Here is a 27,971-nt window from a genome sequence, read left to right as displayed (position 1 = left end):
ATTTCTCCAAAGAAGATATACAGACTACCAACAAACACATGAAAGAATGCTCAACATCACTAATCATTAGAGAAATGCAAATCAAAACTACAATGAGATATCATCTCACACCAGTCAGAATGGCCATCATCAAAAAATCTAGAAACAATAAATGCTGGAGAGGGTGTGGAGAAGAGGGAACCCTCTTGCACTGCTGGTGGGAATGTGAATAGGTACAGCCACTATGGAGAACAGTATGGAGGTTCTTTAAAAAACTACAAATAGAACTACCATATGACCCAGCAATCCCACTACTGGGCACATACCCTGAGAAAAACATAATTCAAAAAGAGTCATGTACCAAAATGTTCATTGCAGCTCTATTTACAATAGCCCGGAGATGGAAACAACCTAAGTGTCCATCATCAGATGAATGCATAAAGAAGATGTGGTACATATATACAATGGAATATTACTCAGCCATAAAAAGAAACGAAATTGAGCTATTTGTAATGAGGTGGATGGACCTAGAGTCTGTCATACAGAGTGAAGTAAGTCAGAAAGAGAAAGACAAATACCCTATGCTAACACATATATATGGAATTTAAGGAAAAAAAATGTCATGAAGAACCTAGGGGTAAGACAGGAATAAAGACACAGACCTACTAGAGAATGGAGTTGAGGATATGGGGAGGGGGAAGGGTAAGCTGTGACAAAGTGAGAGAGTGGCATGGACATATATACACTACCAAACATAAAATAGATAGCTACTGGAAAGCAGCTGCATAGCACAGGGAGATCAGCTCCGTGCTTTGTGATCACCTAGAGGGGTGGGATAGGGAGGGTGGGAGGGAGGGAGTCGCAAGAGGGAAGAGATATGGGAACATATGTATATGTATAACTGATTCACTTTGTTATAAAGCAGAAACTAACACACCATTGTAAAGCAATTATACTCCAATAAAGATGTAAAAAAAAAAAATGCTCAGTAAACACCACATGAAGAACATTTATTTTAGTGACCTTTACTTGAATTGTAGCTGCAGAAAACATGCTGAATAAGTATGCGTTATTTTTTTAATGTTAAGAAGCAGTTTTGCTGATACATAAATAATGGTCATAATCATCATTAAATAGTATATAAATAGGTTGAATGATCTATTATTAGACTAAAGCCACTCAGATAATTAAAAGCTAAGGTGAATTTTATAACTCTTCAATTAAAATATTAGATTAAAAGCCAGGGCATAGCAAATCAAGAATGATATGCATTAGGATCAAATAAATTATTGTCTGTGGGGAAATAAGAAAGCATTAATTATTAATTAATCCCATAAAATTTAAGTAAATAATCCAATTTTTAAAAAATCCTTGAATGTTTCTTGAAGGCATAAAGTATTCTAACAATGTATTCTAAATGCAACGTTCAAGTCAGGGAAATGGTAAATGATATGCATTCAAGTCAGCTAAGTTAAAATATTACTTAGTTATAATTAAGTATTGCTGTAAGCATATAGGTTTCCAATTCTAGCTATGATTATTCTGAGCTTACAAAGAGGAAATAGGAGATCAACCTATCTATGAAATGGATCAGACCTTCAGTTGCTTCCAGACAGCTTTGGCATTAAACTGAACAATCTATAAAGAAATTCCAGTGGTGACATAAATCTGCATGTTCTGGATTTCCTTCACATTTTATGGAACATTGGTCCCTCTGTAGCTATAATATCTGCATAGGGAGCACTCTGCCTCAGCTCAATAGCCCGCTGTTTTTTTAGGACAAGAAAGCTATAAAATTTGGCTGCAGCTTGTTTTCGGTCATTATTTCTGCAGAGCTTCATCAGACTAAAGTACTGCATTCCCATCTTGTTGGATTCCTGGGAAAACAATTATAAAAGAAGAAAGGAAAGGGAAACAAGATGATTAGAAATAGAGCAGGCTGTGGATGCATAATGAACAACAAAATATTGATATTTTTGATAAGTGACTGTGAAATTCTTAAATGGAGAAATGCAAATGACTTATTAGGAAACATAAAAAACATCATAGGTCATTGAGCACAGCTTGGTTCATTGAGAAAATACGTGCAAAAGAACTCTAAAGTATTACACAAATTTCTAATGTGTTGTACAAACGTTAGGTCTTAAAAAATTGATGTTAACATAAATGGCTCCTGGAGAAAGTGCAAATTAATTTAGACTTGCAGGCAGAAAAAAGTCCACAGAACCTTGGGAGTCTTCAAAATCAATGAAAATTATCAGCCTATCAGGCTTGTTTTCTTTAAAGGTACTGCAGGATGGGGGTGACTAAACAACTCTAGTGGTAAATGTAATGGCAGGGGAATATGACTAAATACATCTCCCAGTTTCTTTGCACAGATTAAAAAGATGTTGGATTCACTATAGAACACCTGTGAATCTACTAGAAAAAACTGAGGTACAATAAAGTATTTAATTAGACTACGTACTTGGAATCAGATTTCTAGAACAGGAGTATTGTTTTTTAGTTAGAAATACTGTGGTGAATACTGGTCAGTATCCCTGTGAGTATTGTACTAATTTGATAGCTGTGAAGCATTTTTTTTTTTAAATAACATATACAAGGGTTTTCTGTTCTGTTTTGTTTTGGGTTTTTTTGCCAGTCCATAACACTTAACAAATCAATAAGTCAAATAATTTATCATACTTTATCTCAACCAAAGGAGCAGCCCAGTGTCAGCAACCTTTCAGAGATGGCATGCCAAGCCTTCATTTATCCCCCCCGTCTTGAGGAGACAAAATGCAGATCGGGTGGCTTTTTCCCCAGGGAGAGAGCAGGGACAGCCTTCTCAATTCCAAGAATCCTTTTGAAAAACGCCCTGAGAGGATTATTCTGTTTCCTCCAGAAACTCCTCTAAAATGAAGGTAAAGGAATAAAGGAAGGAGAGAAATACAAAGTGGAAGACTATCAGACTTAGAGAAAGCCGAACCCTACATGCCAGCAGAGAGGAAAGCCAGCAAAAAGCAAGCCAACTTGAGATACAGAAATTTGACCCTGTTTGAGGAAAGTCTTTTAGGAACTTATTTGGAGAACAAGGATTTTTGAGGAATGCACTAACCATTCTGCCTCTAGACTGAGTTTCTTGCTGGCTGTTCTAATCTATAGATCCCAGACTTGAACTGCAACATCCAATTGGATTTTCAGCCTCCAGCCAGCCCTGCTCACTTCTGACTGGCCAGACCCTACAATCTGAATTGGCTTGAGCCAATTCCTTAATCTATCTTGTTGCTACTGCTTCTCATGACTAATAGGGATTTTGTACAATTCAGTGGTTTTTGTACACTGAACAAAAAAACTACTTAGTTTGTCTAAAGTCTGAAGTCAAGGGGAGATTCTGTCAGCAGGCAAGGACCTCTCAGTTCAGTCCTGAATGGGCTTTTCCTCTAATTGCAACCCAAAGCTTTACATCTGTCTTCCTGTCCCTATAGAGTTTACTTGTGCCACTAAATGTGTAAATGTATATAGACAGAATGTTACTACCCCCAGATTCTCTAATTATTTAATATATTCTACAACCTCTAATATATCACATCCTTAAGGCCATCCGTCCGTTTATCTTTACATGTCAAAAATCTGGACATAAGGCCAGCATATACTTCTGCTCAGTATTTAATGGTGAAATTTAAGTTAAGTACAATAAAACATGAAAACTGTAAAATAATTAAAAAAAAAAAAAAAGCATTTCCAGCAGTGACAGCCTCCCCATGAGTATGTGCCTCTTGCAAAGGATCTCCTTCAACCCTCTCCAAAAGAGAAGAGGAAACATGAGAAGAAGCACCTGGTCCAGAGCCCCAATTCCTACTCCATGGTTATGAAATACCCAGGATGCCATAAAATCACTACCACCTCTAGCAATGCACAAACAGTAGTTTTGTGTGTTGGTTGCTCCTTGTTCTCGCCAGCCTACAGGAATAAAAGCAAGGCTTACAGAAGGATGCTCCTTCAGACAGAAGCAGCTCTAAAAGCATCCTGAATCAAGATGAGAGGGATACCATCCCTATAAACACACTTGAATAAAACAAAAGACAAAACCCCAAAGTGAAACAAAACCTAGGAAAAGCTCAGGAATTGTAGGCAGCAGGATGTCATAAGCTGGAAATGAGGGGTGAAGCTAAAAACATGAGAGTTCCTTAAAAGGTTACTTGGGAACAGTTAGATCCTCAGGTCTACTCCACCACCTCACAGAACCTTAAGACCACTACTCCCATACCTAGCAGGAAGCAGGAAGTTGTCTTTCTGGAGATATCAACCAGTGAGGTTCTAGACTTGGAATAATAGGCACTGTGGATGGTGGAGGAGAAGTGTTACAGACTGGGGGAATATGGGAAATTCTAATGTCTAAGCAGTGAGACTGCAGCCTCTCCCTTACTCCCTTTGGTTCCTGAACCACGGGCATCATGCTTATATCTCCTAGGCAGTAGATCTGAAGATTAAGCTGGGAAAGTGAACATTCCAAGGAAAAAAATCCTATAGATAATGACGTGTGTGTGTGTGTGTATTGGGGGGGCACCACCCAATTATCTCACTATAAAGACCACAAGTCCACAAGCCCCATCCATGCTTATCTAACTTCCAATCAGCTTTTTGGTGTCTCACTCTTTAAAAAAAAAAAAGAGATCTAAGAGACATTTGGATAAAATTTCTAACATTCAAGAGCAGAAAAGAATGCATTCAAGAGAATCACTAAGGGGCTTCCCTGGTGGCGCAGTGGTTGAGAGTCCACCTGCCGATGCAGGGGACACGGGTTCGTGCCCCGGTCTGGGAGGATCCCACATGCCACGGAGCGGCTGGGCCCGTGAGCCATGGCCGCTGAGCCTGCGCGTCCGGAGACTGTGCTCCGCAACGGGAGAAGCCGCAACAGTGAGAGGCCCGCGTACCGCAAAAAAAAAAAAAAAGGAAAGGTGCAATTCAGGAGATCCAACATCTGACGCATAGGTAGTGCAGAAAAGGAGACTAGATTAACAAGGAGGAAATCCAAAACAATTTCCAATGCAAGAACATGAACTCTCAGAATAAAGAATCTATTACATGTTTAGCACAATAAATGAAAAAGACCCATACCAGAGCACATCATCATGAAATTTCAGGCCACTGGGAATAAAGAAAAGATCTAAAAGCTTCCAGAGAGAAAATAAAGGTCACCTACAAAAGACCACCAACCAAGCAGCATCTGACTTTTCAATAACAACACAGATGCCTAGAAATGTTGCAAAGCCTTCAAGATCTGAGAGTTATTATTTTCAAACTATGTTCAGATACACCCAATAAAGTTAAAGGTAAAATAAAGACATTTTCAGACTTGTATGTAGGGTCTCTATCTCTTATGAACTCTTTTTTTAAAAAAATTAATTAATTAATTAATTTTTTATTTATAGCTGTGTTGGGTCTTCGCTGCTGTGCACAGGCTTTCTCTAGTCGCGGTGAGCGGGGTCTACTCTTCGTTGTGGGGCGCAGGCTTCTCACTGTGGTGGCTTCTCTTGTTGCAGAGCACAGGCTCTAGGCGCGTGGGCTTCAGTAGTTGTGGCACGCAGGCTCAGTAGTTGCGGCGCATGGACTTCTTGGCTCCGCGGCATGTGGGATCTTCCTGGACCAGGGCTCGAACCCGTGTCCCCTGAATTGGCAGGCGGATTCTTAACCACTGCACCACCAGGGAAGCCCTCTTTTTTTAAAAATTTAATTTAATTTGTTTATTTTTTATACAGCAGGTTCTTGTTATCTATTTTATACATATTAGTGTATACATGTCAATCCCAATCTCCCAATTCATACCACCACCCGCCCCCCACCCCCCCGCCACTTTCCCCCCTTGGTGTCCATGTTTGTTCTCTACATCTGTGTCTCTATTCCTGCCCTGCAAACCAGTTCATCTGTACCATTTTTCTAGGTTCCACATATATGCGTTAATATACGATATTTGTTTTTCTCTTTCTCACTTACTTCACTCTGTATGACAGTCTCTAGGCCCATCCACGTCTGTACAAATGACCCAATTTCGTTCCTTTTTGTAGCTGAGTAATATTCCATGGTATGTATGTACCACGTCTTCTTTATCCATTAGTCTGTCGATGGGCATTTAGGTTGCTTCTATGACCTGGCTATTGTAAACAGTGCTGCAGTGAACACTGGGGTGCATGTGTCTTTTTGAATTATGGATTTCTCTGGGTATATGCCCAGTACTGGGATTACTGGGTCATATGGTAATACTATTTTTAGTTTCCATACTGTTCTCCATAGTGGTTGTATCAATTTACATTCCCACCAACAGTGCATGAGGGTTCCCTTTCCTCCACACCCTCTCCAGCATTTGTTGTTTGTAGATTTTCTGATGATGCCCATTCTTTTTTTTTTTTTTTTTTTTTGTGATACGCGGGCATCCCACTGTTGTGGCCTCTCCCGTTGCGGAGCACAGGCTCCGGACGCACAGGCTCAGTGGCCATGGCTCATGGGCCCAGCCACTCCACGGCATGTGGAATCTTCCCGGACCAGGGCACGAACCCGTGTCCCCTGCATTGGCAGGCGGACTCTCAACCACTGCGCCACCAGGGAAGCCCTGATGATGCCCATTCTAACCGGTGTGAGGTGATACCTCATTGTAGTTTTTATTTGCATTTCTCTAATAATTAGTGATGTTGAGCAGCTTTTCATGTGCTTCTTGGCCATCTGTATGTCTTCTTTGGAGAAATGTCTACTTAGGTTTTCTACCCATTTTTGGATTGGGTTGTTTGTTTTTTTAATATTGAGCTGCAGGAGCTGTTTATATATTTTGGAGATTAATCCTTTGTCCATTGGTTCATTTGCAAATATTTTCTCCCATTTGGAGGGTTGCCTTTTCCTCTTGTTTATAGTTTCCTTTTCTGTGCAAAAGCTTTGAAGTTTCATTAGGTCCCATTTATTTATTTTTGTTTTTATTTTCATTACTCTAGGAGGTGGGTCAAAAAAGATCTTGCTGTGATTTATGTCAAAGAGTGTTCTTCCTATGTTTTCCTCTAAGAGTTTTATAGCGTCCAGTCTTACATTCAGGTCTTTAATCCATTTGGAGTATATTCTTGTGTATGGTGTTAGGGAGTGTTCTGATCTCATTCTTTTACATGTAGCTGTCCAGTTTTCCCAGCAGCACTTATTGAAGAGACTGTCTTTTCTCCACTGTATATCCTTGCCTCCTTTGTCATAGATTAGTTGACCTCCTATGCACTCTTTGTCTCAGGAAATTATGAGAGGATGTTAACCACCAAAAAAATTCAAGATAAAGATCAAATCATCAAAAATAGAGGGACTAACATAGGAAAGAGACAAAGGAATTCCCATGTTATGGTAAAGGAATGTCCCAAGACAAAAACTGTGGAGCAGACCTAGAGAGCAACTAGTCTAGATTAGAACAAGAGGAGGATGAGCTCTGGGAAGGATATTCTCAAGAAAAAAGAAAGGAACTGATGAATTAATTGATGTATTTGACCATACTAAAAGGGGTTTTATTTTATTGTCAGAGAGTTTTGAAAAAGAATTAAGGATGGGTATATAGATACTAAGCAAATGTGAAAAATGAGGTAAAGATTAACACCAAAATAAAAAACCCATAAAGTTGGCAAGAAATGTAATTATGCTTATGAAGCCTCAATTTAAACTAATTTTTACATAGTGGTGGCAACTGATGGTTGTCCCTTAATATCCATTTTCTTCTTCCTCCATAGTAATAGAATTATTAGCTGGTCCCATGGTTGCCAGATAAGGACTACGTTTCCCAGCTAGACGTGGCAAGGTGATTAAGTGCTGGTCAGTTAAATGTGAAAAGTGATACATACAATTTCTGGGATATACCCTTAAAGGAAACTTTGCTGCTGATTGGAATGCAGACATGGTGGATAGTTAGCCATTTCGGATCCCAAGAATAAAGAAAATGAGATAAAGGGAACCTGGACCTCTGACAACTTTGTGAACATAGCTGCCATACCAGATAGTACTCTACCTGACAGAGAAATAAACTTCTATCTTTTTAAGCCACTGACATTTTGGCTCTGTGTCACAATCAAACCTGCATCGTGACTATTCTAATTATAATATTGTAAGTACTGAATACTGTGCTGAAAATACACTGGGGCGGGGGAGATATAATAACTAAGCTAAATTTTCATTTTCTTCTGAAAGAAGTCAACAGATAAAATATAAAGCTGAAATATTAGGAAAGAGCAGTAAGAACATGTAATTAGAAACATAGATATAAATACTAAAAGAAACAGTTTATATAGTTTCCTCTGGTAAGCAGAACTTAGGCATAAGGAGGGGCGGGACAAAAGACTTCTGTGTTTCCCTTTCAGCCTTAAGCATAGTACTACTGAACTTTCAAAATTATATACATGTATTATTTTGATAAAAATATAAGTTAAATTTTAAAATTATCTGTTTCATTTTTAAACTGTTATAAATTTAGTTTCACATTGAGAATTAGTTAACAGGCTGCTAAACACAAGAATTGGACATAGAATAGATGTCTAGGGACATGAAAATAGGTAAGAATTGATTAGAACATGTAGGCACTAAAAGCAAACTCACATTTAGGCTCGGGTATACAGCTTAAAAATCATTTCACTCTAGTGTAATTTGGCCTCAACAAAAACACAATGAAAATTGTTTTATTTTTATTAATATTTAGAAGGTTGAACTCAACATTTTACTTATTTTTAAAAATAAAAATAGGGTTGACAAACCCTACTAAGTCTTACCCGCAAGCTATTTAACATCTGAAGTATTCTTCGATTCCATCTCTCCGCCTCAATATTTTGTTCATTCCCCAATGACTCCTGTTTGAATAATTGATATAATATTTCATTTAACCAAATTTTACTGAATGTTTACTATTTGCCAACCATAGTGTTAGCTGCCACAAGAAACACAACTGTAACACTGGGTCCTGCCAAATAAGGAGCTTATAATCTGATAATTGAGAGAATATGACTAACATACAAATATAGCTCAGTCTTTACAGGATTATATCTATACTCCCAGGCTATCTTCTGACAAGGGGTTCCAGAGTTGGAGATTCTGCCATCTCTATTGGTGATGCATCCCAGGCATTGTGCACTTACTTTTAAAAGTAAAGATGACCACTTTTGGCTAGGACTGTCCCAGCTCTGGTCAATCTGAACTCAGATGACAGGAGTAAACAAAAAGCTATAGAAGAACTACCTTGTAAAGGCCTTTATATGAATTTATCTGGTGATATAAAAGCTGTAACAATAACTGATGTTTAGTATGTACAATTGGGTTAGGAATCTTACGAATTTCAAGGGTGCCTTGTCCGAAAAAGATCAACCCACTGCCTTTCATGTTATTTGAATAGATTCAATCTTTTCAGTTTTTAGCCACTTTCAGAAACACCTTAATATTTAAAACTTGTAGAGTTGAAATCCCTTCACAGGAACTCATTCTAAGCCCTTACCAACTAACACCTTATAAGCTGAGAACAGAACTGGGCATAGGAAAGGTGCTGATGAGTCTGATAAAAAAGCAAGACTACAAAGGGTTGGGGGAGGCAAGTGGCACAGATCTGACCTACTTTATAATTTTCCCAATGCTATATCTGACCATGAAACCTAACAGCTTCTGTGTCACCCTTATCACAGCTCCACTGTTTGTCAAGTTTTCGTGTATACCTCTGGAGCCCAGACACTTCTTAAAATTGCATTCAATTTCATGAACTCCGAGATGATTTCAGAGAGCTTCAGCATATCCTGTATGATATTTTAAATCTTTTGAGGCTAAGGGGACTGCCAAGTCCCCATTCTTGCCAGCTGTACTGGCTTCCTGGTTCTGCCTATACAGCATCCTTTCTTACATTCCAAAGATAGTGATCTGAAAACATGGTCAATTTTATTCTGAAGAGTTTTCTGAATTCCTCCAGGTAAAATTTATGTTTATTTCTTTCTGGTTTATTCTGGGATAAACTAGTTCACCCAATTACTAATGTTTATTTTATTGTTAAATACACAAATGTATTTTTCAAATGTAAAAAGCAATGGCCCAACTCTTTTTTAAAGATCCATGAGACTGCAGCTTCACCTACATTGTACAACTAAACAAATCAGGAAAAGGCTCAGAAAAAAATAGTCTGTGCATTTTGCTGAAGCCTGTCCACTTGATCTATCTGGACACCCTACAGCTGAGTCCATTGTGTGGAAAGCCCTGTGGATTATTAAAACAGCTGAACTTGTGCTGTGTTGTGGTTTTCTTGACCATGTATGAAAATAACCTGTGTCTAGAAGCAAAGAGAAAGGCGAAAGTGACTCAACTCTCTTCTGGCTCAGTTGTTTGGATGTTTCAGGTAAAAATTTCATGTATTTATTCTGTCCTAGATTATCCAGAGAAGTCAGTCATATGAAAAAAACAATTGAATAGTCTTGGAACTCATTGTAAAGATAATTTATTTAAAAACAAACTAACATTAGGCATTAGTAAGTGTTTTGATATTATTTAAGAAGTTTTGTTAAAATTCATTACAATCTTAAAAATGCCTTCAGCACTATGGGACGAGGACTAGAGAAATAAGACAGTAATCTATATGGAGTCAGGTGAGTCACATGTTAGCTCTGGCTTTGCTACTGACTTGTGGTCCTCTGTGCAGACCATTCCCTTTTTCTGATCTCTAGAAGTCTTGAGTCAGACCTTGGTCTATATCAGCCACGGTCTTGGTATAGACCGTGAGTCATTGTTTTGGGAAATAATGCCCATACATTTTTCTTTAAATAAAATGAAATTTCAAATGCCCTAGGACATAGCCATAATACAGCTCTGCTTCTTTACAGTTGTTATAAGAATAACTTAAAACAATGATTCTCAACATTTTAAACCCATGACTACCTGTGATAAGCATAAAAATCCCATACATTTCTTTAAAATTACTTAAAGTTTCAAAATAAATTAAAGAATAAAAGATCAAAGGAATTCTGAATATGTTTTATCAAGCTACTCATATACATCTTTGTTAAGAACACAAATTTAAATTGTAATTTTAGAGAGTAACGTGACAGCTAAAAACAATTTTTAGGTAAATAAGGTGTTAACTATTTAGGAACAAAGTTTTAAATAACATTCTTAAGACTATACATCTATTTACCAATTCAATTGGACAGTTTTCAATTCCTTGTGCTAAGATGGCATTCATTAAAGATGATTCCTCAGCAGCTGAAGATACCATTTCAGCAATATCCTGCTAAAGCAAATTAGGGAAATATAGGTAAGTTATCACAGTAGTAGTAGTCATCACAGGAACAATCTCATTTTATTAAATGCTTTAATCACATGGATGCTCATTTCTAAAAGTAATTTAAAATACTACCTGCATTCTCAAAATATTATTTCTGAAATATCCCAAATAGGCAATCCCTGACTTAAATATTCCTGTTTTCTTTATGCCTCCCGCAATGAAGAACTTGCATGTTCTGCCCTCCTGGCTACGTATCTTTTCCCTTCCTATTTCCCTCAACACTACAGATGTCATATCAAAAGTCTCTGCTGCTGCACAGCTGAGACCACTTTCTTTGAAGCAGTTTGTCTTTGCCCCAGTGCCCTACCTCTATTCTTATGCCAGAACCAGGTGGCAGAGGAAGAAGAACTGTAAGCAGAGGGAATGAGAATGGCGGAAGGGATATTAATATCCCTACCTAGGGCCATGACAGGATTCTTGCCACTGCTGCTGGAGCTGCCACTAGCAAGAGGGAAGAAAAACTGTGTCCTCTGGAAGGGGAGTGAAGACATAAAGGAAGACGGAAAAAGAGAAATTCTCCATTCATCAACACTCTCTTTTCTCATTGCTATGGAAGCTGTTGGCCCCTTTCTCATCTTCAGCCTGTCTCCAAGCTTCATTCCCCAGCTGTTATCCGTGGTTGTGATTAAGTTAGAAGCTTCCCACAACATAGCTTACTTGATTTTTCATTTTAGCTTTTAAAAATTTTCATGAGTATGAGGTTGCATTTTATTCTTTAATATACATGTTTGTGGAGCCCTATCATGTTTTTTCCCTTTTAATTTCTATGAATATTCTACATTTTAGATACTCTCAATTGTGCAGTTATTTTACAAAAAATTGTTTGAATTTTTGAAAGATTTGAAAATGATTATCAGAATCAATATTTTTCTGTCCATTTAAATTGACTGTGCTTCCATTACTGACTATATTTCATATCTGTTCACCATTTTTGGAAGCAGAATAAGAATGAAATTGAAGGTTAAAGCATAAGTATAGGGTAAAGGAGTAAAAGGTTCAAAAGAAGTAGTGCAACAATCTTTCCTTCACTGCAAGCACCAAAATTTTGTCACTATGTTAAAAAATAATAAACTAAACAAATTTACCTAATCATAATTTCAGTAGGTGCATTCTAAGAAATGTCTGAATCCAAATAAGGAAGAGAGTAGTACTGGCAACCCAGTATCTCAATATCCAGTATATGATCAAATTAAAACACATTCTGTTTTAATGTATTACGAAATTGTCTTTCCTTCCAAGGGCATTCAGTTTCAATGTGGATTGACTCTCAATTCCCTGAGTGGTTATCAAAATACAGTGATGATGGAACAAACCAGAAAAGCACTGTTTTCTTTTTATCTGGTGTGGTATAATATTTACACTTGTACAGTCAGTAAAGTGACATTGGGAAAATATTTTACAGCACACTTTTTCCAACTACGTTGTTTTTTTTTTTGCGGTACGCGGACCTCTCAGTGTTGTGGCCTCTCCCGTTGCGGAGCACAGGCTCCGGACGCGCAGGCTCAGCGGCCATGGCTCACGGGCCCAGCCGCTCCGCGGCATATGGGATCTTCCCAGACCAGGGCACGAACCTGTGTCTCCTGCATTTGCAGGTGGACTCTCAACCACTGCGCCACCAGGGAAGCCCCTACATTTTTTTAGTAACTGTTTTTCAAATACAAATTATGTCTTCAAGTAAAAATTAAAAAAAATTTTTTTGGTCATGGATCTTTAGTCTTTCAGGCTAAGATAATTGGTGGGTCTAACACATATTATTTTTAGAGTTAGGAAGGGTGAACTTATGATCAGAAGCAAAGCATGGGTGTATTTTCTAGAGTTCTAAAGGATTCCATGACATATTGAATGTGAGACCTCAGCATATAACCAGATTCAGGTATAATAATTTATTCAGTGTACCATGAAAAATACTCTTCCAGTATGAAACTACTAATCTTGTGATTTACTATCCTAAACTTCTAGAAAATACTGTTCTGCAGATGTAAATTATGTTTTACCCTGTAGTACTGCTACATACTAAAGAAGTTATAGGATAACGTAAGACGAAATATAAACTATAAATATAAGACGATATACCAGAGTCTCAATGTTCCTTCACTGTATGTGACAGGAAGATAATAATATTTTTATTACTCTCTTTGGTTAACTTACATCAGAGTTAATATTTTTATTGGTATCCTCACAAGAGCTACACTTAGATCCATCAGTAGCTTCCTTCCAAGTTTTGGATTGACTTAACTCTTGCAGGGAATTTGGCTCTTCCATCATGGAGGTCTCTGAATTATTAAGGAAGTAAAAAAGATTTCACTAACATATCTTTCAAACTTAAAATTGGGATATGGTTGTTACAAAAGAAAACTTCTGACAGACAACTTAAAATCCAAGAATTTAAGCGTGCACAAACTTTCTTATAGCACCCCAAGTCTCACATATTTATCTTCCATTTTCCTTCATCTGCCTCTTTATCACCTCGACTCCCCATGTTCCACCACCTATCTCCTCCACTCTCGTTCCCACACATTTAACTCACAAGACAACATGGATATACCAAGCCCATCTTAGTATATTGTTCAGCAGATTTTAATGCCTTCAGTAAGCAGAGGTTCACTCACCACATAAGTTAGCTTTATTATTCCTTTATAATAGTCACAATAATAATTCATTATTAATATTATTAAAATTTCATGTATCCTCTAGGGGGATAGATATATCTATATCTCAGGTTAACTGTATTGTTTAAATGCTATTCTTATCACTAAGTGATTTTTCATGTTAGTTGTCTTAAAGTGAAACATTATCCTACGAGATATAAAATTTTCTTTGTTGAAGGCTTGTGAGTACTGCCTTTGCGGGTGGGGGAGGTAGGAAAGAGTGAGATTAAGAATAGTCCACATAGTATATATACTTCATCTTTTTAAGGTAGTTTGTTGGACAAAAATTAATCCATAGAGAAGAATGCAAGGCTGATCTAACAATTTCTTTTAAGTTCAAGTACTCTTCTAAGAGCATTTATACTTGGGAATATGGACTTGGATCCCATCTTAATTTTGAAATGTAAAATCAAAGTTTTGTTTCTACAACATTCCCCTCAACACCAACAGAATTAGGATGTCTCACCTACTATGTTTTTGCTTCCCATTTCTTCCCTTACTGACTCCTTCTGCATCAATTTTCTTCCAAGTTTAAAGCCAGAGGACACAAAGCATTTTGTAAACAACTGCAAAAATATACATTTTTGTTTCTCGCTTTTGTACAAGTAAAGCAATTCAACAAAATACAAGCATATATGCTAAAACGTTAAAACTATTATTCATGCACACACATCCAGCAAATTAATTCAAAAGGGGGTATTTTTTCACAAGTTTAAATTCCGTTGTATATATGAATATAAATATGTATTTATTTATCACCAAACATTGCATCCATGTAAAAGAATAGAAACTATTACCATTTTCAGTTCAGCATGAGTCAGATCCTGGGCAGCAGTTGACAGAAGTGTGTCTGCTCCTCCCCTCTGCTTCCACATCATCAACCTTTGGGTAGGAGGTGCAAGTTCCAAAACCATGAGTGTGTCCGTAAAGGAAGTAAGCTGTCTATGCATAATTTTGCTACTGAGCTCCTTGACTGGATCTATGAGCAGTTTCCTCTTTTTGCCTTTTCTTTTTTCAGCAATGTCTAAATATAATAAATACATACAAATGTGATAGGTTGTACAACTTTGTATAATGATATTCTAGGCATTGCATATCTAAGAAATGTCTACCACAATACAACCTACAGAGTTGACTTGGGAAGAAAATCCCCTTCTCTCTACCGAAAATTATGTTTTATACGGTTTTTGCACAGCTAGTGTGTCTCAGCAGCCAAGGGTTAACACATTTTGTAAAGTGCTTAGGAGGCAGGCACCCTGTTGATCTACTAAGTGGACAACTGAGGAATGTGGAGCAGAGAGTATATTGAGAGGGAAGTCACTCAGTTCTAAAGTTCCTTGAGATATCTACCTAACAGGATAACTTTTTAAAACATTAATTTGTATTTGTCCAGTGTATTTTTCCCTCCCCCATTGAAATTCATATACAAATTCCTAGTAGGTAGTTAGGGCCATGGGATTTTGCTCCTTTAACTAATTTGGCTGGGTAGAAAGTAGAAGTCAAGCTTTTCCTTAGTAATTGCAAAAGGGGAGTGGGGGGCAGTCAGATTTTCTGGAATGGGTGGAGATCTGAGATCAGATGGAGCCAAAGGAACTTGCTTGCTGATGTGCCTCAGTAAAATCTTGGGAATAGGACAAGATTCCAAAGGGGCTGGCTGTGTGATGACTCCAGAGGTTATGTAGGCTGGGACACTGGGTATCACACGGTGGTGTGGCTGATGACCAGAGGTTCCCTTCCACCTGCTGTGCCCCTCCCCCAAACTTTGATACTATACATGGCTCAGGGCAGATAGGGGAGGTTTGCAGATTGCATTTCTTGCCAACCAAGTGGGATAGAGGCTCAGAGTTGAATTTCGCAAAGAAAACGTTGAATGCTTTATTCTTTGCATGCCTGAGTTTATAAACTGAAATATCAATTATACTACTTAAAATTAGGATATTCTTAAAAGATCTAGTTATATATTAGATTCATATTCAGTGCCTCTGTTCCGACCCTTTTACTCTGTCTTATTTTATATTGCATGCTTATTTATCTCCTGATCAGACTGTAAGCTTCTTAAAAGCAGGAACTATGTCTTCATTTCTGTGCCCAGAATAATGGCTTGATAACTATTGGAACTGAACTCTGTTTTACATTTTCCAATTTCCCAAGCTGGATAGATGGTTTGACCAAGACTGAATATAATGAAAGGACCATCCCAAATTTTCTTCACACCTTTCCCTTATTGTATTATGAATGTTATTACTAGATTGACTACCTCCTATAATATTTTAATAATTATTAAAATATCTCAGGGTAAATAAGATAGTAGTGCATCAAAACTAAACATAAAAACATGAATGACTCTGACCTGAAGTATCAATTGGCTCAAGGGTAAATCCTTCCTCTTCATTTGATAATGTGGTTTCATCCATTTTTTCATTTTCAGGTGGACATACACACTCAGGATTATCTGGTTCTACTAATCAACGTTGCCATAAAAGGATTTATTAAAAAAAATAATGGTTATGTTGCAAACTAGAGGACTGTATGAGAATTAAAGTGAAAGATAAACTAACTGTAGATTTATATTGCTAACTGGAGCCACATCTGAATTCTTAGAATCATGTATTTAATAGAGCTGAAGAGACTCAGAGATTATACAGTCTGGGGCCTGCAGTGTTCAGGTGAGTCAAGTAGTATCACCCTCTTTTGCACCTGTCACATCTAAGGCTGGGCTACAGTCACATCAGAAGTGAAAACAGAGATAGGAACCACAATAAGTGATTGACATAAATTTGGCAATATGTCTGCTAAAAAAATTGTGTTCTGTTAATGATTAGTTGACCCATAAAGAACCACACATAACTAAATTTTTATTGCCTCTTTTTACATTTAAAATTTCTACTACTGTGTTAGAAAGCAAATGTAACATCAAAAAGAGTGAAAAATCAAAATGGGGCTAATCATTCTTTTAATTCTTAAGAAAAATCAGACTACAAGACTTCAAATCATCTGAGGTACTTTCACATCAATTTCAAGTAGAAAATATCCCCAAATTTATAATTTCTATCAAATTATATATAGATTGTCAAGCTATATTAATATTAATGTGATATTAATAATTAACAACCATGTTAGTGTCAAACATTAATGATGCTTTTACTATGTAACATATATTATTTTAATGATTCAAAAGCAGGGTATTTTGGCAGAGTATTTAAATGTGCTCTCATAACAAATAAACCCAATCCCGATTAAATACCCATCATTGTACTTTTCCCAGAACTTAGTTTTCTATTCTATATTATCTAAAGTCAGACTAAGAGTTTGAGGGACAACACTCTTTATTATCTTTCACTATACTATACTGCTACTTAAACCCATAAGTTTTGAGGCTTAATGTGAATATTAGTATCTGTTCACATTCTACACAAAAGAAACAACATACCCACTATAGTATCGGGAGGCTCAGGAAGCATGGAAATTTCTCTATTTAAATGCATGTCTTCTAACAGGATATTCTGATCATCTTGCAATAGATTGTCTTGAAAACACAATAAACACTTTGGTTATACAGAGTTGAATCTGTCATTTGTTCACTAAACACTTGACAGTATTGCATGCAAGGAGTTGTGATGGGATACAAAAATGAGTGAACCCTACTTAATTAGATTTGACTGGTTATATAGACTAACACATTTTATGCAGTATGACATAGAATTTTATATATTTAATTTCCTTTCCTTTATTAAAAGTCTATTTATAAACGTTTATTTCAGGAAATATTTACTAAACTACCAAGATAGTAGCCTTGTTACAAAGCCATGTTTAGATTTCAAATTAAGAAGTAAAAGTTTTCAAACTCCTTTGATAGAGATCTAAGGTAGAGCCACTATTTTTCGTAGTTTTCAAATTTCAAAAAGGTTGCCATAACCAGCCTTTTACTGTAAACTAGAGAATTAAAAAAAAAAGATTTGATATATAATAGTCAGTATCTTTAAAATTAAGTGCATTTCGATTTCCAAGTTTTCTCTATCCTATTTCTATGATGACTTTAAAATAATATCATAATATAAATATAAAATAATAATATAAAATGCTGGACAGATCCTTTAGAATAGCTGTCCCACAATTTCTGCTAAAGAAAACACTGTTTTCTAGTATACAATCTAGTATATTTTGTGAGGAATATATTTACCTCACTTCTTCCCCTCTAAAGACTAGAAATTTATAAAAATAAAAACAAGAACTTATATGATAAATGTGTTTAAACAGATAGCTATTTACTTGGAACTAGCCTAAATTTTTAAATATACCATAGACTTTGAAAACTCGTGTAAAAAACTGTGTTGACCTATATGACACAGAAGCATATCTGAAATTTTAGTTTGATGGAATAAAACTTCCAGTATGTTATGTAATTTGACTGAAACAGATATCCAATTTCTATATGACCAGATAGTATACCAAATATTTCTCCTGCAGCTCCTTCATCTCCAAATCCATCTCCACTGTCACAGAACAGAAACATTTCTCCAATGAGGCTTCCAGAACTATGTTCAACTAAAGGACCACTGGAATTTAGCAATATGTTGTCATCAAAGAAGCTATGTCTTCTGAGAATTTCAGGTTCCTCCTCTAAATAAATACATATAATTAATATTGAGTTAGTCATAGAAACATAGAATTTTAGGGTTAGAAGCTAGAATTTAGATATCATTTTGAATAGCTCCTTTCATTTTACAATGAGAAAAGTGAGAGCTAAACATTTATTTGAATTATTCAAAGACATACAGATGGCCAGTAGGCATATGAAAAGATGCTTAACATCACTAATTACTAGATAAATGCAAATCAAAACTACAATGAGGTACCACCTCACATCGGTCAGAATGGCCATCATTAACAAGTCTACGAATAATGAATGCTGGAGAGAGTGTGGAGAAAAGGGAATCCTCTGGCACTGTTGGTGGGAATGTAAGCTGGTGCAGCCACTATGGAAAACAGTATGGAGGTTTTTCTGAGGAGGTTCCTCAGAAAACTAAAAATAGAATAACCATATGATCCAGCAATCCCACTCTTGGGCATATACCTGGACAAAACTATAATTCAAAAAGATACATGCACCCCTATGTTCATAGCAGCACTATTCACAATAGCCAAAACATGGAAACAACCTAAATGGCCATCAACAGATGAATAAAGAAGATGTAGTATATATATACACAATGGAATACTACTCAGCCATAAAAAAGAACAAAATAATGCCATTTGCAGCAACATGGATGGACCTAGAGACTATCATACTATGTGAAGTAAGTCAGAGAGAAAAAAACAAATACCATATGATATCACTTATATGTGGAACCTAATTATGGCACAAATGAACCTATCTACAAAGCAGAAACAGACTCAAAGACATAGAGACTTGTGGTTGCCAAGGGAGAGCGGAGGAGGCAGACAGACGGACTGGAAATTCGGGGTTGATAGATAAACAACAAGGTTCTACTGTATAGCACAGGAAACTATATCCAATCTCCTGGGATAAACCATAATGGAAAAGAATATTAAAAAAAGAATGTATATATGTGTAAAACTGAGTCACTTTACTGTACAGTAGAGATCAGCACAACATGGTAAATTATACTTAAATTTAAAAAAGAAAAAAGAAAAAAATATTTGAATTATTCAAGTCATTCTGCTAATCAGTGGAGACTGGATTTCTAGCCTAACACTTTTTCCAATACAATAACAAAAATTTCCAAAATATCAGGATAGAGTTTTTAGTGGTGGTACAGTTTAATACTTCCCAGAAGGTTATTATTGGCAGTCGAATGATTTCTTCTACCTTAGGTGGGTCATATCCCACTTGATTGAGTATTATTTCATGGACAGTTGCTTGAGTTGTTTGTCCATAAGGAGGGATTGGAAAATAAGGAGTATGTCTGCCTTCTAAGTAATGGAAAGGTAGGTAAAATATTAAACAATGGGCTTATAACATTTGTTCAATAGATATTTATTGAATGACTAGGTATTAGGCAATATGCTAGGGGTTGGATACAGCAGTAAAAAAGATAAAACTGGTCAGCTAACATAAACTGAGTGGTTACTATGTGCATTGTATTATGTAGTAGAGGATACTATTATAATCCTCATTGTACAGACAAGGAAACATCCACAGAAAGGTTTCATAACTTGCACATAGTCACACCCTAATAAATGATAGAGCCAGGATCTGAAGGCAGCAAAGATCGTCTTAGTAACGGTGTTAGAATTCTAGCAAAATGGAGACTAATGAGAGAAAACTCCTAAGACACTGACAGCAGCAGATAAAATGAACTCCCTGCTTCAAACTGCCTGCTTCCAGATGGGCTGTCAGTACATGCATATTCTTTCCCTTCCTTGGGTTTGAATCTTTGGGTCCAGAAGTCTGAAACCCCAGGGGTCAGAGTCTAGAAGTCTGAAATCCCAGAGGTCAGAGGTTGGTCCTCTCTTTCCTTCCTCTAGCAACCCACGTCACTGCTAGTCAGTAAAGAAACTCATGAAGTATCACTCACTGGAAATTTTTCTACAGGCCTACATCTTCTAGAAATAAAGAGCTAAAAAAGGCAACCTTCATTGTATTGGACTAAAGATTTCCTCAATAGAAAAGATTAACTTTTTCAAAAGAACTAAAGATATTGTTCACATCTTCCAGATGCACCTTGATAGCTCCCAAAAGAAAAATCATTCTTGGTCAATAAGATAATAACATTTACGAACAGACAGTATATTCTGAGCACTGAACATCATGAGAACCTGAGAGTACACCAAAAAATTAAAGAAATAATCTTTGCTTTCACTCTTATACTATAATCCAGAATAGGATGGATTAACATTAAATATTTCTTAGAGGACATTAGGTTTGAAATAGTTTTTGAAGGAGAGAAAATCCCTTATTGGTAGAGAGTACTAAAGGAGAGAATAAGGGAAATAACTGTGATGTTGCTAGTAATATCCCGATTTAACATATAGGGCAGTAAGGCTCAGAGAAGCTAGGTGATCTGCCCAATATCACACAGCAAATCAACAGAGGAAGTCCAGATTCAAACCCAGGACTGTCAGTCTACTCAGGACATGTTCTCCCCACCTTCTTGAATTGTAGTAGACAAAACTGAGAACAACTAAATTGTATTGGTTGACTGGTAAGACATTTGCTTGACTAGAGCCAAAAGTCTATATTAAGGTAAAACAAAGTTAATAAAGATGGTGATAAATTGGTAGAGGGCCTTGAGGAGAGGCAGGAGTATCTATCAGTAAGTTATAGGGACCCAAGGCACTTAAGAAGAGAAATGTGATGTGGAAAAAAATGGAATTTAAGGACAATTCCTCTTGCAGAGCTGTATAAAATGTGGGGCCTGGAAGAAACTGTGTAGGAGGGTATACAGCACTTCAGCACTTTAGTACTGGTGAACTAAATATATATATATATTTAGTACTGGTGGCTAGGGAAACAGAAAGAATACCTGAGACATTTCCATTTTTTTTTTTAATTAGCACTGGTATGAAGCTTATAGAAAGCATAGTTAAAAGTGATCCTAAAGTTGCAGGGCTGAAGAAGAGCAGTAGCATTTACAGGGAAATGTGTAAAGAATATCTTGGGCAGTAGGAAATATGATTAACTTTTTACCAATGTGTTATATTTCAAGGTTTGGGGTAACAGCCAGTAAGAGATGCGTGCTACTCAAAGTAGGGTCTGTGGACAGTGTTGGTCCACAACAGAGTAAATACACAAATTAGAGGTAAATGTTCACAAAGTTTTAATATAACGTCGCAGAGTAATTTTATACATGTTGGATCTAATAACAAAAACTTGAGGCTACATGTTGATTTTTAAGTAAGTTTTTAAATTTTTCTAGTAATTAATTTTTATTATATTTTACAAAAGTGTCATTCCATGACAGATAAGAAATTGACAAAAATTATAAAACTGGTCCTTCACCACAAATCATTTGAGAAACACAGCTATAGATCATAAGAGTTATAGAAGGAGAGTCAGGATGAGAAGTGGAGGTTACGAGGTAGCTCGAGCATTACTGATGCTTGATCACCCTCCTCCACCTAAGACAAATTTAGGCCAGCCTTCTCCTATGCTCACTGCTTTGGGCACTATAAGAAAGTCAAAGATGAATGTGACACAGATCTTACCCTCATGGAGTTTTCAGAACAAAACAGACCAATACAATAAATATCGTGATACAAATCAGAGAGTGGTAAACGCCATAAAAAAGAACAAATACTATATAGTTAAATTACACCATATAGCTTTAATTCTAAAATACATTCAACAGTTTCTGTTTCCCAATCAATGTGTATTTAGTGTGTATTTCCTCCTCACTCCCAAGCTATTTTAAAATCTGTTATTGATATATATTTAGAGGAAATATATTTTGAAGGCTCTGTATGCAGCACATGTGTAAAACCTTGTGTATATGTTAACTACAGCAACTGTTTACTTATATGTCTCTCTCCCAGCCTGAAGCTCCTTGAGAGCAGGAAATGCTTCTTTAAACTTTGTATTGCCCATGCCTGTGATAGCACCTGACATATAGTAGATATTTAATAAACGGTTGTACACTGAGAAGGGAAGCATAGGCTAAGCCTGAGTCTTGGCATTGACACCTACAGTAGAAAAAGGCAAGAATAAGCTTATTGGGGGGTTACACTTATACATCAAAAAACTCGTTCATTCTAAAGATATTTCTACTGGCATAGAAATAGCTTTGGCATTGTTTTAATACAAAAATGCAAATATAATTGATTATGACTTGTAATTTGAATTTCTCAAATATTCTCACCAAAGCTCCCAGTGTGGAATAGTAGATCATTGCCATAATCTTCTCTAAGTGTGATTTCTTCTGGTTTGCTTTGGTTCTGAGTAAAGTATTCTGAAACATCAATAGCACTATGGAGAAACATAAGATTGAGGAAAGCATGTGAACAGAACACAATGATTTTGCAGTATACTGAAAAACAAACAAACACCCTTAAACAAAAACATGTTTTATTATAAAAACAAAGGAGAATTTTATTTTCTCAATAGTATTCCTTACAAACACTAGTTCATTATACATATGATATAATGAACTATGATCTCCAGGTTGTCAAATCCAATGGGCAATTCTCAGTCCCTATCTTACTTACCATACCCAACAGCATTTGAAATTGATGTTCACTCCCTTCCTCATGGAACACATTCTCTTCTTGGCCTCTGCAATACTACTGTCTCTTGATTTTCTTCCTACCTCACTGGCTGTTCCTTTTCCATCTCCTTTATTGGTTCTTCCTCATCTCCCAGATTATTAACTATTAGGAATGACCCAACATTCAGTCCTCAGACCTCTCTCTCTCAAATCTACACTCATTCCCTCAGGGATTTCTTATGACTCATGGTTGAAGTTCCATCTACATACTCACAACTCTCAAATTTATATATCCCATCAAACATCTTTCCTGAATTTCAGACCCAGATATTCAACTACCTACCTACTCCCCTTGGATGTGTAACAGTCATCTCAAAACCTATATCCAAAACCTAATTTACTTCCTTTACCTTGCCCTCTTTAAACTTGCCATGCTCTAGTTATCCTAATCTCATTAAACTGGTAACTCCATTCTCATGCCAAAAATCATATAGTCAACCTTCACTTCTCTCTTTCTCTGTCAGCTCTGCCTCCAAAATATATCCATAACTTGACTGCTACCACCTTGATAGAATGAAGACTGAGAACTGATCACAGAGACTATCATCTCTTGTCTGGACTTCTTACTGCAATAATCTTCTCACAGGCTCTCTGCTTCCTTCCTTTCGCCCTTATAGTATGTAGCCAGAGGAAGCATGTTGAAGTCAAGTCAGATCCAGTCACTTTCCTATTCAAAACCCTCCTGTGCTCCCTATCTGACTAAAAGAAAAGTCCTCATTACAGCCTATGACACCCTCCATCATCTGCACCCCAGCTACTTCTCTGACCTCATCTCCTACCACTGGGCCCTTCATTTACTCCACTCCAGTCTCACTTGCCTCCTTGCTGTTCTTTGAATAGGTCCAACATGCTCTGCCTTAGAGCCTTTCCATTTGCTTTACATGGAACATTCTTCCCCACATTACTGAATGATTTGTTCCTTCATTTCCTTTAGATTTCTGTTTGGACCTTATTAGAAAAGCCTTTTCTAATCTCTCTGTTATTTTATTTTCTATTTCTCTTCATAATGCTGATCATCTCCTAGCATACTATATATTTACTTGTTTGTTTATTACCTGTCTCCCCCAACTAAAATATAAGATTCATGCGGCCAGGAGCTATCTCCTCAGTGCCTAGAACAGTGCTTGGCATATGGCAGGCACCCAACAAATATTGAATGAATGAATATACTGTCAATATTGCAAACTACATTCAGCAAATATAATGATACATTTTTGGTTTTCTACTTCGAACTTTCACACTAAATTTAAGTCTTTGTCAACTGCATGTGTACTTCAGTTGTTAACTATGTTCCATCTGCATTCATGAAATCTGAAAATGTAAAACAACAAAATATCAGGAAAATCAAATTGAAGGAAAATAAAATAATTTACTTCATATTTTGGGGATCAAAATCATGAAATTCTTCTGGCAATGTGATCGCATTGTAAGCTGCTTCGAGATCCTCTTTTGGAAGGTCAACCAGTCCTGAAAAGGATAAAATATCACATTCAATAAGCCATGATGCTATATAAAATCAACTTCCAACTAAATCTCTACTTTCTCTTCACTGGACTAACTGTTTAGTCTCCTAACTGGTTTCCCTGTATCCACTCCTGCTCCTCTTCAGTCTATTCTCTACAAAACAGCCAGAGTGATATTTTAAATATGCAATTATATCAGATCACCCCCATATGTAAAATGACTCAGGGACTTCCCTAGTGCACTTAAATAAAATCCAAATTTCTAATCAGGGCCCTGTATCCCTACAAAACCTATAGGCATCATCTAACAACACCTTCCCGTACTCACTCTACTCCAACCGTACTGGTCTTTTTGCTCTCTGAATGAGTCAAGCACTTTACCACCTCAAGACCTTTGCTCTTGCAGTTCCCTCTCTCTGGAATGCTATTCCCTCATGGACTTCTTACATGGCTGGATACTTCTCATTCTTGAAGTCTGAGCTTAAATTCTTTCCTCTCAGAAAGGCTTTTCCCAATTAGCCTAACTAAAATACACTTCTCTCTTATTTTCTGTAGTAGTACTCTTTTTATATTCCTTCATAGCACAATCTATAATTATTATAATAATTTTTTTAGAAAATCTTTTTCATTATCTGATTTTCTCACCAGGCTCAAAGGGACCTTATTTGTCTTGTTTGTCCTTGTATCCCAGAGCCTAACATAGTGTTTCACACAAAGTATGAGATCAATAAATATTTATGGAATATATAAGTGAAATAATGAACAAATTTATTTCACTGAACCATATTTGATATAATTATAAATCTACTAAGAGATTCTACAGATATTTTAAATAAAGAAAAAAAAAACTTGTCAATCCTGATTCACCCATATTAACTGAGGCAACAGTATGTGCAAGGCACTGAGACAAGCACTATAAGAGATTCAGAAAATAAGTATGACAAAGATGTTGCCTTCAAGGAGTTTGCAGTCTAGTGTGAGAGGCAAGGTCTGTACCTAGATAAACATAATACAAGGTGGAAAATGACTAAAGTCTTAAAACTAAAATAAAAATTTGAAAGCGTTCTATTTATGACATATGTAAATCTCTAGCACTTTGGAATGCCTAAAAATTTTCTATAATATTTCATAAATAGCATGCTATTGTACTTAGAGTCTTGAGAATTGTGAAAACAATGACAATTACTGATATCTAGGTTTTGTCAATCACACTATTTCTAATTTATCTCATAAAGGCAAAAACAGATATGGCAAACCAAGTGACCCATTAAAACTGAATATCAGAGTTTCTTACACAAGTGTGGTAGCATTAAGTATATTTCTTGTGTAAATATGCAGGAACATTCCAAGTTTTTGAAAGCATAACCTCTTCCTGCAAACACAGGAAAAGAGCAAGGAAAATAATATAATTTTTTCTTAACCATGGAAACTTAGATTCAGTCAGAAGGAAGTTTACATTCACCATATTCACACTGGAACTACAGAGTGCTGCCAATTACAAGAGCCCACCCAAAATAAAAATGCAAAAGGGAACAAAGATGAGTGAGACAAATCAATATTGCATGTATACCTGGGCGAAATGTCATCTTCATTTTAAGCAATGCTTCACTGCAATCTGCCAAAAGATACTTTGCCTTCCTATTATAGATTCGAACAACTCCCAAAAGAAGGTGTCCTGAAGTTCGAAGTGCAATTTTCACCTTTCAAAAAATTTTTAAAGTATTAGAATATTAAAAATTAGATTCATAAACTCTGTTCTTTGAAAATTATAAAATAATGAGAATGTCTTCTCTTTAAAAAGCAGACATTTTGTATTCTTATTTAAGGTGAATCACTTAACTTTTACCTCACCTTGTAAAATGATTAACTTTTTTAATTCAGTGAAGATAATCTAATGTGGCATTTAAGTGAAGTATGCTATTATTGGTTTTATGGGAAGTATATAACCTTTGCAGTCGGGCAGACTTGGGGTCAAGCCTTGGCTCAGTTGCTGAGGCTGAGTCATTTAACCTTCCTGAACTTCAATTTATTAATAATGGCTACAATTTATTATATACTTATTTTGTGCCAGGCATTGTCCTAAGAGCTTTTCATACACTAATTTATTTAATTTGGACAACAACCTCTATTTACAGAAGCAAAAACTGAGACTCGGACATGATAAGCAGCATGCCCAAAGTAACAAAACTATTAAGTGATAGAGGAGGAATTAAATTTAAATTTGACCAACTCAGAAGTTCATGCTCTTAATTACCACACTTCACTGAGGCTAAAAGAAGCCTATCTCATAGGGTTATTGTGAAGATTAAGTAAACTAATGAACATACATAAAGTCTAGCCCAATGCCTGACACATGGTAAATTTTCAATTATAATTCATCCTTCTCTCAAGAAGAAAACTACTTAACTTATAAAAATATTAAAATGATATTTTAATGCAAATTCTAATAGCTTGTTATAGTATTTTATAATGAACATAGTACCTTGCTTATGAAGTGACTTCATATATATTTTGATTTATACTCAATCCTCCTTTCTTTCTACTCTCCCTATTCATTCATCCATTATTTTTCTAAGAAATACTCATTTGGTACCTACTGTGTATACAATATTTTGTTAGGGAATAAGAAACAATCACAAAATATGTATAAAACATGGCCTCTGTCCTTCAGGATCCAATCAATTTATGATAAACATATAAGAGTTAATTACCAACAGAAATCAATATATGTTTATGTCCAGAAAATAAATGCTATAGGAAATAAAAAAGAGAAGACCATTTAAGAAGTAAAGCTTCCTTGGAAATATATTTCATGATATAATGTATTTTAATTCCTTTCCTCTCCATAAGTCATAGCAAATACATACTATAATTTTAATGAATAACATACCTTAGGTGAAAGAATTTTTTCAATGGTTATTTCTAGATTACATTCAAATACATGGGCCTTTGTGAGTTTCTTCTCCCAGTGAGCTGCAAGCCAGATTTTGGCCAATGGCCCTCGCTTACTCATAAGCACATGTGTGTAGAACATGGCGCCCGTATTCCTTAGTAGTATTTAATGAACTACAGAGAACATTAAAAGACATTTAAATTTTAATAAAAAAATCTTTCAGTGCTATTTTACAGCAAGCAAAACCATTTTTCATTAATTATATAAAATAGATTATCTTCTAATTCAATGCATTATTCAATTCAAATTATTTTCTTATAAAAAGAAACTTTTATTTAAAATACAAAACTATATTGGGCTTCCCTGGTGGCGCAGTGGTTAAGAATCCGCCTGCCAATGCAGGGGACAAGGGTTCAAACCCTGGTCCGGGAAGATCCCACGTGCCGTGGAGCAACTAAGTCCGTGCGC

At 36.2% G+C, this 27,971-nt stretch overlaps 1 protein-coding gene and 1 pseudogene across 4 annotated transcripts; one reads left to right on the top strand and one right to left on the bottom strand.

Moving 5' to 3' along the window:
- Positions 1–1,667: 1,667 nt before the first annotated feature.
- On the bottom strand, positions 1,668–27,644 carry RAD21L1 (RAD21 cohesin complex component like 1; the record flags this gene model as incomplete). Of its 3 annotated transcripts, none has more annotated exons than XM_079946171.1 (13): positions 1,668–1,856; positions 8,736–8,813; positions 11,126–11,221; positions 13,424–13,548; positions 14,390–14,489; positions 14,721–14,947; positions 16,274–16,384; positions 17,354–17,449; positions 18,373–18,543; positions 22,743–22,849; positions 24,521–24,614; positions 26,181–26,310; positions 27,501–27,644. In XM_079946171.1, the coding sequence occupies 13 exons, from the start codon at positions 27,642–27,644 to the stop codon at positions 1,668–1,670; spliced, it is 1,668 nt and encodes a 555-aa protein (XP_079802297.1). The 3 variants fall into 3 exon arrangements, with proteins under 3 accessions (XP_079802297.1, XP_079802298.1, XP_079802299.1); XM_079946172.1 differs by having other exon boundaries at positions 11,126–11,218; XM_079946173.1 differs by lacking the exons at positions 16,274–16,384; positions 27,501–27,644 and having other exon boundaries at positions 26,181–26,391.
- Positions 2,877–3,980, top strand: LOC307197992 (small ribosomal subunit protein eS27-like; annotated as a pseudogene). The gene is made up of 2 exons: positions 2,877–2,882; positions 3,728–3,980. The product of its transcript is annotated as a small ribosomal subunit protein eS27-like (transcript).
- Positions 27,645–27,971: the final 327 nt, after the last annotated feature.

This window comes from Stenella coeruleoalba, assembly GCF_951394435.1.
Source record: "Stenella coeruleoalba genome assembly, chromosome: 15".
NCBI classification, from domain to species: Eukaryota; Metazoa; Chordata; class Mammalia; order Artiodactyla; family Delphinidae; genus Stenella; species Stenella coeruleoalba.
Note: the sequence above shows the minus strand (reverse complement) of the source record. Positions and strands in the feature narration are given on the sequence as shown.